The sequence below is a fragment of the Molossus molossus genome, unplaced genomic scaffold, assembly GCF_014108415.1.
Source record: "Molossus molossus isolate mMolMol1 unplaced genomic scaffold, mMolMol1.p scaffold_m16_p_9, whole genome shotgun sequence".
In the NCBI taxonomy this organism is placed as follows: Eukaryota; Metazoa; Chordata; class Mammalia; order Chiroptera; family Molossidae; genus Molossus; species Molossus molossus.
In genome coordinates, this window is record NW_023425403.1 from 60,818,052 (window position 1) to 60,831,688 (window position 13,637).

The 13,637-nt window shown below is 46.0% G+C and overlaps 1 protein-coding gene across 7 annotated transcripts in view; it reads left to right on the forward strand.

The window, feature by feature from the left end:
- ATP11A (ATPase phospholipid transporting 11A) overlaps positions 1-13,637 on the forward strand; it is a 143,186-nt gene extending 129,549 nt beyond the window's left edge. For 2 of the 7 annotated variants that reach the window (XM_036250110.1, XM_036250112.1), the window contains 5 exons: positions 2,423-2,488; positions 3,500-3,603; positions 5,798-5,963; positions 7,497-7,583; positions 11,562-11,621. In XM_036250110.1, coding sequence (XP_036106003.1) covers positions 2,423-2,488; positions 3,500-3,603; positions 5,798-5,963; positions 7,497-7,574 — 414 coding nt within the window. In that variant the 3' untranslated portion in view covers positions 7,575-7,583; positions 11,562-11,621. The other 5 variants (XR_004958108.1, XM_036250109.1, XM_036250108.1 and 2 more) reach the window with 5 other exon arrangements.

Consider the following 13,637-nt stretch of genomic DNA (forward strand, 5'->3'; position numbering starts at 1 on the left):
GGCATGTGCCCTGACTGGGAATTGAACTAGGACCTCTCAGTCTGTGGGATGATGCTCAGTCCACTGAGCCTCACCAGTGGTATTAGCAGTTAGCCTAAAGGATCCCTTAAAACAATAAGGATATTAAGAGGAATTTACAGAGATCTTTGCATAATTGTCTATCCCAATTAGCCGGAGATAGCCAGAGGGCATAGGTGAGGGTAAAGTAGACCAGCATTGCCCAGGGTTCTAACCAAAATTTTCAATCTGGGTTCAAGGTAGTTGTGCTTTGTTGGTATTAACCTGTAAAAATGACAGCTGAGGCCCATGTGGTTTACTGGACTAGGCACTGGGATGCCTAATTTGTGATCCCAGGCCTACCATAATCTACCAGATCTGAGAAAACCAGTCAGTGCCCTAGAGAAACACCCCCTTCCCCTCAGGGAGAGAGAGAAGTGAAGAAGTCACTTGAGTGACTGAAAGTTTGTCCCTGATCTGTGATGCTGTTGGTAATATCTTCGCGCTCCTCTGTGCAGACTCCATTTCCACAGTATGCTATTATCCAACACTTTTTAAAGAGTTTCCAGTTTCCTGCCAAGTATGGGTGGTAAACGTGCTGGCCTGGAGTTTGAGGAAGTAGCAGAGCAGAGTGGTGGCCTTCCTGCCAGATTCTGCTGACAGTGCCCACGTGGGATTCAAAGCTGCCCCTCCCCCAACCTACTGCAGGTTCACCCTTCACTTTGGCTAGCAACACCAGCATCCAGTGAAAACGAAACAGAGCCGCTTTATTCTCCAACACCCAGGCACCTGGGCATTTTTGTAGTCGTCTGCCAGACTGCACCCAGACTTGGAGTTCTAAAATGTTCTTGCCTCAGAAGTTAAGCATTGAAGGGAGAACACTTTTTTTTAGGGTTTCCCAGCCTGACCACTATTTCCATTTGGTTGTGGGCTGCCCAGTGCAATTAGCAGATCTCTGGCCTTTGCCTGCTCAATGCCTGTGACACCCCTTCCTCCTGTGACAATCAGAAATGTCTCCAGACATTGCAAGTGTCCCCTAGGAACAGAATTGCCCCACACCCCCCTCCTCATTGAGAGCCACTGGTGATTGTGGATCTGAGTGATGAAAGCCCAGTTTCAGTCATGATGATAAAGTGTAAAGATGATTGTCGGGTGGGGAGGGGGTGGGGGGGTTACTCTAAAGTCCTCACACATTACTTAGTTTTCTTCTAGATTCTACCAGTAGTTCTTACCTCACTAAATCTTTCCCAAGACGGCTAGCCTACACATTCACCTAAATCAAGCTACATGTAGGCATATTTCTTTGGTTGACAATTAACCATAGAGGAAAGCCATGTGTATTCCAGCTTTTTAATTTTTTGTGAAATAAAGCTTTATTTTCTTTTAAAGAAGTACAGGAACATTTTCTCAGAGGTGTGCTTCACAGTACCCGGCACACCAGATGCTTAGTGTAGAAACCTTGAAGAAACTCTTATAGAATAAAATCTCCTATACACTGATTTTTTTTCCCTAAGTGAAAGAAGTCTCAAGTAGTCAGTGTTTTATTTTGCTTGTGTCTTTGTCTGTGGTTGAGAAATGTGTTGTTTTTATGCTGTGACGTGTGTGCTTCCACCCCATGGCCATTTCCTGGTACCCTGCCCGAGTCCTCGGGGGCGCCCCAAGCCCTGCTCGTGTCTCTCCTCTCGGTGGCCTCCCCCGAGGGGCCGTTGACATGTCTGTGGTTCTGGCCTGCAGACTGGCCACTGGGGCCTTCATGCAGCCCTGTCTTGGCTGCCTTCTTCATCGCCCTTTCCTGTGATTTTTCCCAAGGAAAGCCCATCCATGTGTCGCACATACGTGACATGGCTGTTTCTCTCACTGCTTGCCAGCAGAATGATCTAGCGCTTGCTTTTCTTTCAACGCAGGCAGGTGTTTGACTTGAGTCCAAAGGGAATAGACAGAAATTCTACTGAGTTGATTCTCAAACGTGTAGATGGCATAGAACTAGGTAATTAGGTAAATGTCACTTCTACATGAAACAAGAAACAGAAAAAAAGAGCATCATGTGTATTGTAATACCAGCTCTTCAGTGTTTTTCTTGCTCCCAGTGTGTGACGTTAGCACTGATGTTTGTTGATAGCACCGAGGGGGCCAACATCGAGGATGACAGGACTGTCAGTGTGGGAAGGGGCTCTGTTCCCACCACAGGGTCACTGCCTTGGCCCTGAGGGATGGTGCTGGGGAGCCAGGGGGTCTTGAGTACCCCAGGATGTTTTCTGCCATCTCCTTTTACTTTGTAGCAACAAGACAGAGTCCCTGTATCTTTGGGGTTTGAAGTGTTGGCACCCAAGAACAATGAGATATATTTTCTAAACACTCTTGTTTTGAAGGGAAAGGGGAAAAATATATATTAACAAGAGACTACTTGGACTATTTGTCCCCACAGATATTTGGAAACTGGACCTTCGGGACGCTGGTGTTCACTGTAATGGTATTTACAGTCACACTAAAGGTAAAACCTCCTGTGTTGATGTTTCTTCTTCTGGCCATAGTTAACCCCTGCGTGTGTGGATCTCCCTGTCTCTGAACTACAAATCCACACTTGCACACGGCCCAGACGAGCTCTTGGCCCAGGGAGGGGTCTTCTTACCACCATTCAGTGAGTCGGGTGCAGACTCGGCTCTCACCATAATCCAATACGCAGACTTCCAAAATTATACAAAAGGTAGATGAAGGAATGAGCCTTGTCTTTTTTTACTTTATTTATTCTATTAAATTGTTTTTCAGTTATAGTTGGCATCCAGTATTATATTAGTTTCAGGTATACAGCATAGTGATTAGATATTTATATACCTTATGAACTAAGCACCTCCATAAGTCTAGCACCCATCTAATAATATAATAATATACAGAGTTTTTACAATATTGTATCCTCTATGCTATACTTTATATCCCAAGACTATTTGTATAACTGGTAATTTGTACTTCTTAATCCCTTTCACCTTTTCCACCCATCCCCCAATGAGCCTTTTCTTTATTAAAGTATTCAGATTAGAATTATTTTAATTGGCAAGCTCACCCCCCATAGAATCAAAATACACTTTAATTGAAATTAAATTATTATGGAAAATAGAATTCTTTTAAGAGTCAAATTCTATATGGGATATCATTGTGAAAACCCCACACCTGTGAATCTGGGTTTTAAAAAGTGATTCAAAGAAAATCCAAAAGTAATTCCCTTAGTAGTAACATAGCCAGTACCTTAAGATATTGCCCCTGAGTGTATCCCCTGTTGGAGAAACACTCCCAGAGTGCATTTCCTCAGGATCTGGGTGAGAGTTACCTGATATTGCACATTCTGTATCTTCATTGGAAGAGTGAGGTTGTTTTCCCTAAGCAGTTTCATATGGGCATTTGGGCTAAAATTAAAGTGTTGGTGGTTGGTGGTGGTTGGTTTCATTATATTCTGCTTTCTTTTCCTCACCATGGCTCACACTAACATATCACACCTTCTTTTTTTCAGCTGGCATTAGATACACACTACTGGACTTGGATAAACCACTTTGTTATCTGGGGGTCGCTACTGTTCTACATCGTCTTTTCTCTCCTCTGGGGAGGAATTATCTGGTATGAATTATAAATATTATGTAATCATTATTACCTTTATAGTCCTGCAGTGTGTTTCATCAGGAGCTCAAAACACATTTTCTGTACAACCTCATTCCTGTGTGCAAGTGTTTGTTGCATGCTGCTATGTGCAAGGCATTGTGCCAGGGGCTGGAGTACCACGGAAGGAACGAGGCAGTGTCCCTGCTCCTTTGACCTCACATTTTCCATGGGGGCAACATGCTGGATAATATCTAATCAGGCTTTTGACAAGTGAGGAACAAACAGAAGCTATAGCAAGGGACCTATTTCAGATTGAAGGTCAGAGAAGGCCACTCAAATAAAGTTACTATTTAAACTGGAACCTGGGAGAAAATCACCATGATCATAAAAGGTCATACTTACTAAATGCTTCCTAGAATGAGGCATGGGTGTGTCTCATTCCGTCTTCCCCACAACCACATTCTCTAGGCACTACAAATGATAAGATGGACATAGAAATCAACTCCACTGGGCCGAGGTAGTCTGACTCCAGATAGCCCTGTTCCTAAGAAAGGGAAATGCATGTGCAAAAGCACTGAGGCAGGGCCCTGGCAGGCAGAACGCAATCCACTTCGACTGGAGAGGAGCGTAGGTCCAGCTGGAGAAGTAAGTAGGCCACACTGGTCCTATAGGCCAGGTAGGACCTTGACCCCAATCGGACAACAGTGGAACAACATTGAGGATTTTAAACAGAGGGAGTGGCAGAGTCTGCTCTTTAAAAAGACCACTGTGTTGAAAATGAATATGTGAGTGACAAGCAAACAGGGCATGTGGTTTAGATACTATTGCAACAAAGCAATCAAGAAGTGATGATGGTTTGGTCAGTCCAAATGAGGGCAAGAAGTGGCTGTATGTGACATCTATTCTGGTACTATCACAAGCACACCTTTGCCCATACTGTTCCTTCCACCAAAATGTCCATTCCAGCTAGCCTACCTGTTGAGCTCTTATTCATCCTTCAAAACCCAGTGATGCATTGTCCTCTTCAGTGCTTCCACCTTGTCCCCTAAGCATTTATTTGTTCTGCTCTCACAACATGTACAATATTGTTTATAATTCTCCTGTTTGCATTTTCACTTTCCCTGTAAAGTGGAGTATTTCCTGAGCAGGGCTGGGACTGGGAAGGCAAGTAAGGAGGCCCCAGGGGTCATGACCTAGGGGGCAGTGTCTCCTTCAACTGGGCATACTGGCTTTGCTCTAGGCCTGGCTGGATGTGAGGCCAGAAGCCATGTTCTCTCCATTTTGCATTGTCAGCTCCTGGGAAACACAGACAGCCCCTGAAAATAGAAAGAAAGCCTTTGTGATCAATCTTGTCCCTTGTTGGCAATTGCTGAAATCCACCCGCCCTCTCCTTACACTGCTGCTCTCTAGTGACCAAAGGCATGCATTACATTTTCTTTAAGACCTGGAAATAGAGAACAATTAGCTAAGCTTTAGGTGGGTTTTCAACAACACTGCCCCAGGCTAAAAATCCCTGAAGTTCTAGTGAACATTCCAAAGCTATTAAAGCTATAGCTGTGTAAGAGGAAGATTTCATGCTGAAAACTTCTCTGACTAGCTCCTGGGCCTTAGGGTTTAGGGATCATGAAACTGTAACTCAAAATTCAGCATCATATCAGTTGCTGCATCCTTTTCAACTTCTTTTATGGAGCCCAATATAGATATATTTTTTGAATTATAGATTTGCCTGATAGGGAAGTCATTTCATGTTCTGTATTTTTATAGAAAAATTTTAAGATTTTTATGGCATGAACTTCAGGTAGTTAACTGGCTCTGATGATCAGAACCTTTGTAAATCTTCCTGTTAATGGCCATTGTGATTCTGAGATGCAACATAAAATCACTTATTTTAATCTTTTTAAATCTTTTTTTTGTTCTGAAACTGAACTTCAGGGACTTATTTTCCCTTTGGGATGACTTCATAGAATTCCTCCTTTTCCCATTCACAACATGCCAGTATTATAGGGGAAGGTCTACATCCCATTATTTCTATGATTAATTCGAAGCAAGCTGACTCCATGGCTTGCCCAGTGACTCTCATTGCCAGAAGTACAAACTGCCAGAACAAATGGGCTCTTCATGCTGGTAGAGAAAACAGCAGGATTTCAGCGTTTCTCCTGATGATTTCTAACCTGTAATCATGTTGTTTTTCTTCTTTCCCTCAACGCTCCAGGCCATTCCTCAGTTATCAAAGGATGTACTATGTATTCATACAGATGTTATCCAGTGGCCCTGCCTGGCTGGCCATCATTCTGCTCATCACTATCAGCCTCCTTCCTGATGTTCTCAAGAAAGTCCTGTGCAGGCAGCTGTGGCCCAGCGCCACAGAGAGAGTCCAGGTACCCAGCTGCTCCCGCAGGCCATGGCGCACTGCAGCTCCCCAGGCTCGTAGTAGGATGTGATCGTTACATAAGACAGCATGAAAGGTTTGGGTTGAAAATGTCATCGGTGTATTACTGATGAATTTCATGATAGATGATTTTAAACATTAACTTAGGTAAAATTCAAGATGACCAATGTTTAGACTGAAGCAGCTAGTCAGCTGAAATAAGAAAAAGGTTAAGCCAATACAAAAGACAAGTTATTTTGTGTGAATCTAAAAATGTTTTCTTTAATTAATTATTACTTTAAAGATAAAATTGCATTATTTTTAGGGATGTTGAATTTGGCTCAGAACTTTAGCATTTATATTGGGAAATTCTGGTAACTAGTAGGGCTACTTATTTTCTGTATTCCCAAGTTGAGGCCAACAAAGCTGGATTCTGGATTCAGGTAAGAAGTGAGATATGCAAAATGTCCAGACTGGCATAGGACACCAGAAGATGTTACTCAGAGCTTTTCAGAACCACTCTGGCCCTTCCCAGAGTTTTCAGGGCGGGCACATCCCCGTCCCCTCACCCCTGCAGTCTCAGGGCGGGCACATCCCCGTCCCCTCACCCCTGCAATCTCAGGGTGGGCAAATCCCCGTCCCCTCACCTCTGCGATTTCAGAGCGGGTACATCCCACATCCACCATCCCATCAATTTGCCCATGGAGGTGCAGAGCCTAAGTAAGGAGAAGGAACAATGCTGGTAAGAGGGTGGAAGCCACAGCTGGGGCTGTTTCTGCAGGTTGCATGTCTTCCTCGTAGAGCACAGGTGGTTGTGAAGGTGGGAGGGAGGGCGTAAGGCAGAAGAGAATGTGTCATACGTTCTGGGAGCAGTGGTGAGATGCTTGAGAAAGCTTAGATGGCCCCAGTGGTCTCGGTCTCCAAGTGCTGTTGGGCTGCGTTTGGAAACTGGGATGGAAACAGGTAGCCCTCCACTGCACTGCCTGTGCCCACCTAACCGGTCCCGGCAGCTGAATGAGTTTCGGGTTGGTGAGCTTTCCTAGAACTATGGTGTTCATTTATAATGTTGAATCCAGTGCCACCAGTTCCTAGTGATTCCCTCCGCTATGTACCTGCCATGTTTATAAAGTCAGTGCTGCCACAACTCGAGAAGATTTAGTGAGAGTATACGTGTCCAGTTTCACAACGAATTATGTCAAGTTACCACTTTTACACAAGTGTTATTGGACAGGAATGTTTTCAGGGCTTTGGTGACAAGGCGGAGAAAGACAGCAGGAATGGGAGGTCCCCCCTGCCCTCCAGCAGGGCTAGGATTGCTAGGAAGGGGGGCCCGCGTTGTCTGGTCTCAGTATGCCACAAGTTCACTTAGTGCAGCAACATGAGTGTACGTGGGATGTTGTTGGCATTTAATCAGACTCACAGTGTGTTCTTGTTTCTCTTTTCCTTTCCTCATTCCCTCCATCTTCTGACCTCTTTGCCTAAATAACCATTACTACCTTGTCTAACGATGTGCGTGGCCCTCCTGAACTTCTGGGACTGGCAGACTAAGAACCAGTGCCTTTCTGTTGAGCAGTCCACCATCTTTATGCTTTCTCAGACTTCCAGCAGTCTGAGTTTCTGACGGAACAAGGTGATGCTTTCTGTCTTTTTGCATGTTTGAAATTATAATCACAGGACATCAGAGGGCTGACTTTTAATATCAAGAGCTGTCAAACACACACTCTGGTGTTTATGACTCATACGTTTGTTATAACCACTCCCACTCCAAGAAAAAAGGGGATAATTTGTACCTTGAGATGTGGAAAGGGCATGTGGGCTATGTTTTCTATTAATACCGCTAACCAGTGTTTCTCTCTCAGCGTCCATTGGAAGTATTTGATCCCACCTGCAAAGGGCGGCTGCTGCTTCACGCAGGCCCGCTGAGCGCCTCGGGCCGTGCCGCCTGGACTCATGGTTCCTAACACGAAGGTGTGGGTGTAGCCGTTTCTAAGGCACACGGGCCCTTGAGTGAGCAAGTTACCTCAGTGCCATCCTCTCTGCAGCCCAGTGAGGTCGGGTAGCAAGACCTCCTTGTGTTCACGTTCCCCTGTAAATCCATTCTGCAGTCGGGGAAACAGGCCCCATAGTGCAATGTGCTCGGGGCCTGGTAGTGCACTGCGGAACAGGCAAGACTGGCGAGCCATTTGAACTGTGGACGAAAGCCAGGAGAAATGAGTTTCGGGTCAAAGTTTTTACCACATTTTTTTTAAATAATTGTTTTAAATCTGTTTCTAGAAAAAGCCTTCTACTTTGCTTTGAATGGCTGTTGTGGCCGGTTTCTTAGCCGTATGGAGCCATTCACACAGCATTTCTCTGTGGCAGTTGCTTTGGATCAAAGCCTTTTAATCAGAGCCAAGATTTCAGAGACAAAGCATTATCTAGAGAATATTCTCTATCTGTTTTTCAGTTGTATGTTCATGTACCTAAATACCACATTTATGTGTGCCTCAAAATTAATGCTATTTTGAAAACACCCTGGTATTACCAGTTTACCAATGCAGGTTGTTTAACAGGAAAATGCCTAAAGCAAGGAAAAGGCCTTTTTTTTTCTTTCTTTTAAATAAACAGCTCCTCTTCTATACATTTTAAATGGTATTTTTTTAAAATATATATCTTTATTATTATTATTTTTTTTTTAGAGAGAGAGAGGAAGGGAGAGAGAGGTAGAAACATCAATGTGAAAGAGAAATACTGATCTGCTGCCTCCTGCACACCCCCTACTGGGGATCGAGCCCAAAAACCCAGGTATGTGCCCTGACTGGGACTCAAATCGGGACCTCTCAGTCCATGGGACGATGCTCAATCCACTGAGCCACACCGGCCAGGCTTACACACTACTTTTTAACTAACAAGATGGCACATTTTTTTCAGTTCAAGTTATTTGTTGGCAATCAAAATATTTTTAATGTGATGCCATCAGAATTTGTTAGAATTAATTCATAGCTTCACGTTGCTGTTGACCTATTTGAAAACATTTAGGATGGAATTATTGAGAACATTTTAATAAGTCATGGGAGGTACTGATGACATTGATCCAATCATGCCAGCTCTGGATTAAAAAAAGAATACTCTAATTATTGATGCAGTTTACTAAGAGTTGATTTGCTTCTGAACCTTTGCAGAAGCCAGACTCCAGCCACCTGGTGAAGGTCATTACTGAGTGCTCTGTGGTGTCCAGGCACCAGGGCGTAGCCCACAGGTACCCCACACTCACACCTTCGCGCAGAGTTCCTGCAGCCAGCGTGCTCCTGGCACACACAAGGCCAATGTTTGTGCAGCTGTAAAACCACCCACTTTTGCAAAACTTTGGAGGAAAAACATTTAACTAGTCCTTATGTGGAATATATAGTACTTCAAATGGATGAGTTGTTACTGGTTTTTTTCCCCTTTTAATCTGTTCTGTTAAAAATATCACAGGCACCAGGTTTCATATATATATACACACATATATGTGTGTGTGTTTATACATATATAATTTTATATATGTATTTATATATTTATATCTACCTATGTTTTTATATATAATTTAATTATATATAAGTCAAAGGGCAATAACTCCACCTCTTGTTTAGCTCCTTCTTCTCCCTGGAAGGCATTCTGTGGTTCAGACCTTGTGGTTCTTCACCTTTAAACATCCCTTCTTCCTACTGCTGAGAAACTAATATGGTTTGACTGGAAAGTCTTAGTGTCCAGGTGCCCAGCCCTGTTGGCCTGCAGCACTGGGGTACCTTGAACTTCCAGGGTTCTAGTCTTGGGCAGGACTCTTCTGTTTGACCAGAGGCAGGGCTGAGGATCAGAAGGAAAGGGAGAGAGGAAGGTAGAGACAGAAGAACAGAGATGGGCAGCACACAGTTCCTCCCCTCAGGGAACCTTGGTGCTCTTTTGGGGGTGCCTAAAGGGCCACTGTCTAGTAAATGGCACTCAAGAAGCTTTCAGGTGAGTGTGGCAGGGTTCTTAGCCTCGGGGTTCTGGGAGCACTTCCTGTGCCGTTATGGAGGCTGGCCGTGGCCGTGCTGGGAGCTGGCCTGGTGGGCGGCCCTTCCAGCTGAGGCCCTGCTCTGCCCCCTGGCCTGTTCTCTCTGCACGGCTCCGTCCCTCGGTCTTCCATGTGCAGGCCCTGTTAGGAATACCACCTCTTTCCCCAGCGGAGCCCCTGGGAGGTGCCCACACTGAGAGCCCTGTGCCCATCGTGCCCTGAGTTTGTGCAGACTTCACATGAATCCGGCCTGCCCTTTTCATGCAGAGGGGCCTGGAGAGCGGCCCTCGTGGTCGCTGGCCCCCGTCCCAGCTGCACAGCTGGACTTTGCCCTCAGTGGCCGGAGAGTTCTCTTGGTTCCCCGTGTGGCAGCCGTCTCAGTGTCTTTCCTCGCCTTGCAGAAGAGCTCGAAACTCAAAACAGCGGTCGATGCCGCGCTGAGCACGGACAGGCCACTTCTGAAGGACATCTTGCCGGGGCCGAGGCGTGATTAGCCCAAGGATAGGTAACGGCGTCCACCATGCTGCCTGGCAGGCTTCCTGGGTGTGCTGTGATCCTTTCAGACTGTCTGTTTTTCCTCCAAAGTTTTGCTGTGCTGTGCCGTTTTGATAACAAAATTCATTAAAAAAAAAAAAAAAAGGAAATGATTTTCACACACACGTGTATTTGTATCCCAGGTAAGTGACCTGCCTGAGAGTGGCTGGACTGCTATGGTCGAGTGTTGTACATGCACACACGTGGATGTGCGCACGTCCCCTGCATCACATACACCTGCCGTGAAGAACATGGTTCCACGTGCACTTATGTGACGTCCTCGCGTGGTGTGCTTGGGGCTCAGTGTGCCAGAACAAACTCCATTCCTCGTCCTTGGTGGTGGAAACAGCTTCACCTCACAGGTCTATCAGGAGAGGCTGTGTTTGGAAATAAAAAATGGAGGATTGAACATTAGCCCAGGCAGAGGTCGGTACGGATGCATTGTTGCCTATCAGCTGAAACGTGGAGCTGTGTTTGTGCCTGAAAAGCATGGAGAGGACGTGCAGCCTTGTTCACAGCCTTCTAAGCTAGATCTCTCAGGTTGGACAAATACCCACCTGCTCCGTCCAAAAGCAGGCATGATTGGGATGGTTATTCCTTAAAATAGATTTCTCCTCTGTAGCTTCCCCCACTCCCTCCCTGCCTGTTAAATTAATAATGTCTAGGATGTGTAGCGGGTCTCCTTGGGCTGTTAAGAAACCATACAGACCTCATTTGTGAGAATAGAGATAAACGTAGGCTGGGGAGGTTGAGACAGCCAGCCAGTGGGATGTGGACCCTGGTCTCAGGGTGGTTTGGCACTCTTACGTTAAGGAATCAAACTTGCCTTTGCATACGTATGAACATTGTCTTTGCCCACCAATGAGACCAACAAGGGGAGTCTGTAGGCAGACTGAGGTTCACACACTGCCTCGGTGTGGTGGTTCCCAGGGGATGGATGCTGTCTGACTGTCCTGTTGTGGAGCCCCTGACCAGGCATGATGGCAGTGATCATAGTAGATCCCTGTTGATGGGATTCTTGTGGAGGGTCCTGACTCTGTCTTTTCTGTTCTCCGACAGAGCGCGCGCACCCGGAGTCAGGACCACTCTGACGTCAGCCGTTTTGTCTGTCTGCACAGCCCCAGCCCCTCGGCCACGCAGCCCGGCTCCTACACCAAGCGGGTGACGTTAATGTGCCCAGAGAGCAAGGAGTGCTCCGTCCTCCCTCCCATTGTCAGCGTCTCAAACAACCGTCACCATCCCAGCTGGAGACCCGACTGCCACGGGCCCTGTGGGGAGACCGGTGACGAACAGATCACCAGTTCAAGCCTTTAAGACCCGCACGCGAGTGTGTGTGCTGTGCACGCGTGTGCTTTTCCGCTGTCCCCAAAGGAGGAAGAAGGGGCAACAGGACCTGTCTGGAGTGCATAGGCTGGCAGTCTGCGTGTTGTTCACAGGCCTATAGCCTTGTGCATTTAGTTGGACTGCTAAAATAAAAAGGGCGTGCACAGGGCCTGGCATATCCGCCCAGGTCAGGGTCTCTGTGTCTGCGCCTGAGGAGGACATCTGCTTGGAGATGGGCAGTCCAGCTTTAAGCAGGAGGCAGTCATGTCCACCCACCGTCATTTAAGCACAGATGTGACTTACCCTTGCCATGGGACCATGGTCTGGCCTCTGCACTTCCTCCAGAGCCCCTGACACCTCTGCTTTTGGCACAGACGCAGATAGTCCTGCATCCATTTCCCGTTCGAGTCGCAGACTGTGCTGCTGCTTTTGTTCAGAACCCTCCACATACTGAAGTGATGTTTAGGGTTGTGTCTGATTCGAAGTGTGTTTCTCTGAGGGAGTTGTTACCCTGTATGTTTTGGAGTATCTTAGTGTTTCCACATGTCTTCCTTTCCTGGCCGTCCCTCAGCTGCCTCTGTGGAGGGAAAAAATGAGTATTCACATGGGAGGGATAGGCAATACTGTCCATTTAAGCTTTCCCAGTACGAGTTTTGAGATAGTTATCGTCACACTCCCAGGGGTAAAGCTTATCAGTTTACTGCTGTTGGAAAATGTTTATTTCATGGGTGTTAGGGGAAGGATGGTGGTCTGGGATGCCCTGGACAGATACCGGCTGTGATGATCGACTCCCTTTCAATGACCTCATAGACAGGTGGCCTCTGGGGGTGGTGTTCATCTTCCAAAATCTATTTCAGGCCAACATGAGTTTGCCCATGAGAAGGCCTGCGAGTTCTAAAAAGCAATATTGCCACTCTAGACTGCCACCTCCCTGGTCACTCTGACCGGACCGTGCCCTGGGTTTTCTGTTCGATCTCTGCTTCGTCTTGGCGTGCTGTCCAGTGGGTAAGCCGCCAGGAGGCTGCTGTGTTAGAGTCCCTGTCACTTTCCTGGTATCTCCCTTTCTAGAAATAGCCTAGTTGACGTAGCCTTAATGGTCCGCAAAGAAGACATTTCAGTTTGAGATTCAAAATTCAGATGGTAAAACGGATGCCTTTTTAGAAAAGTGTCATCCGGAAGCTGAACTAAAAGCAGGGAACTTGTCTGCTGCCAGACCTCACGCGGTGGAATCTGGGGACGTTGTAAGTGAGCAGAATCTGCTTCAGAGAGGTTTGATGTTAGATGTTTTTGGAAGTTCAGATTTCACAGTTTGATTGTATAATATTTTACCTAAAATATTTATTTGACATAGGGGATAAACTAACAATGAGAACAGTGAACACAGAGTAGTTGGGATAAATTGAGGTGGAGTATAAACACCATACCAAAGACTAGGTGATGTAAGTCTGGCGTCAAGTAAGACAGGATGAGGAGGGCGCCATTTCCGTCCTGAAGGTTCTCACCACACCCGCCAGTCCCCGTCCAGTCTGTCACTCCCCGTGTTCTGTGTGGTGGCAGCCTCGGCTCTTCCGGTCCACACTAGACCCTGCAAACAGTGGTGTGTGCATTTTTACAGCCGTTTTTAAGAACCTAATATGGGTATAAACATAATACCTTAGGGGGGACAGATTCTCTGTATGTTTAGTTAACAAATTCTTTGTAACGTATTTTTTTAGAAATCTTAAAATTGCCTTTGCACTGAAGTATTTTCATAGCTGTTTATATCTCTTATTCATTTATTTGTTAACATACCATATCTAATTTTTAAAGTAT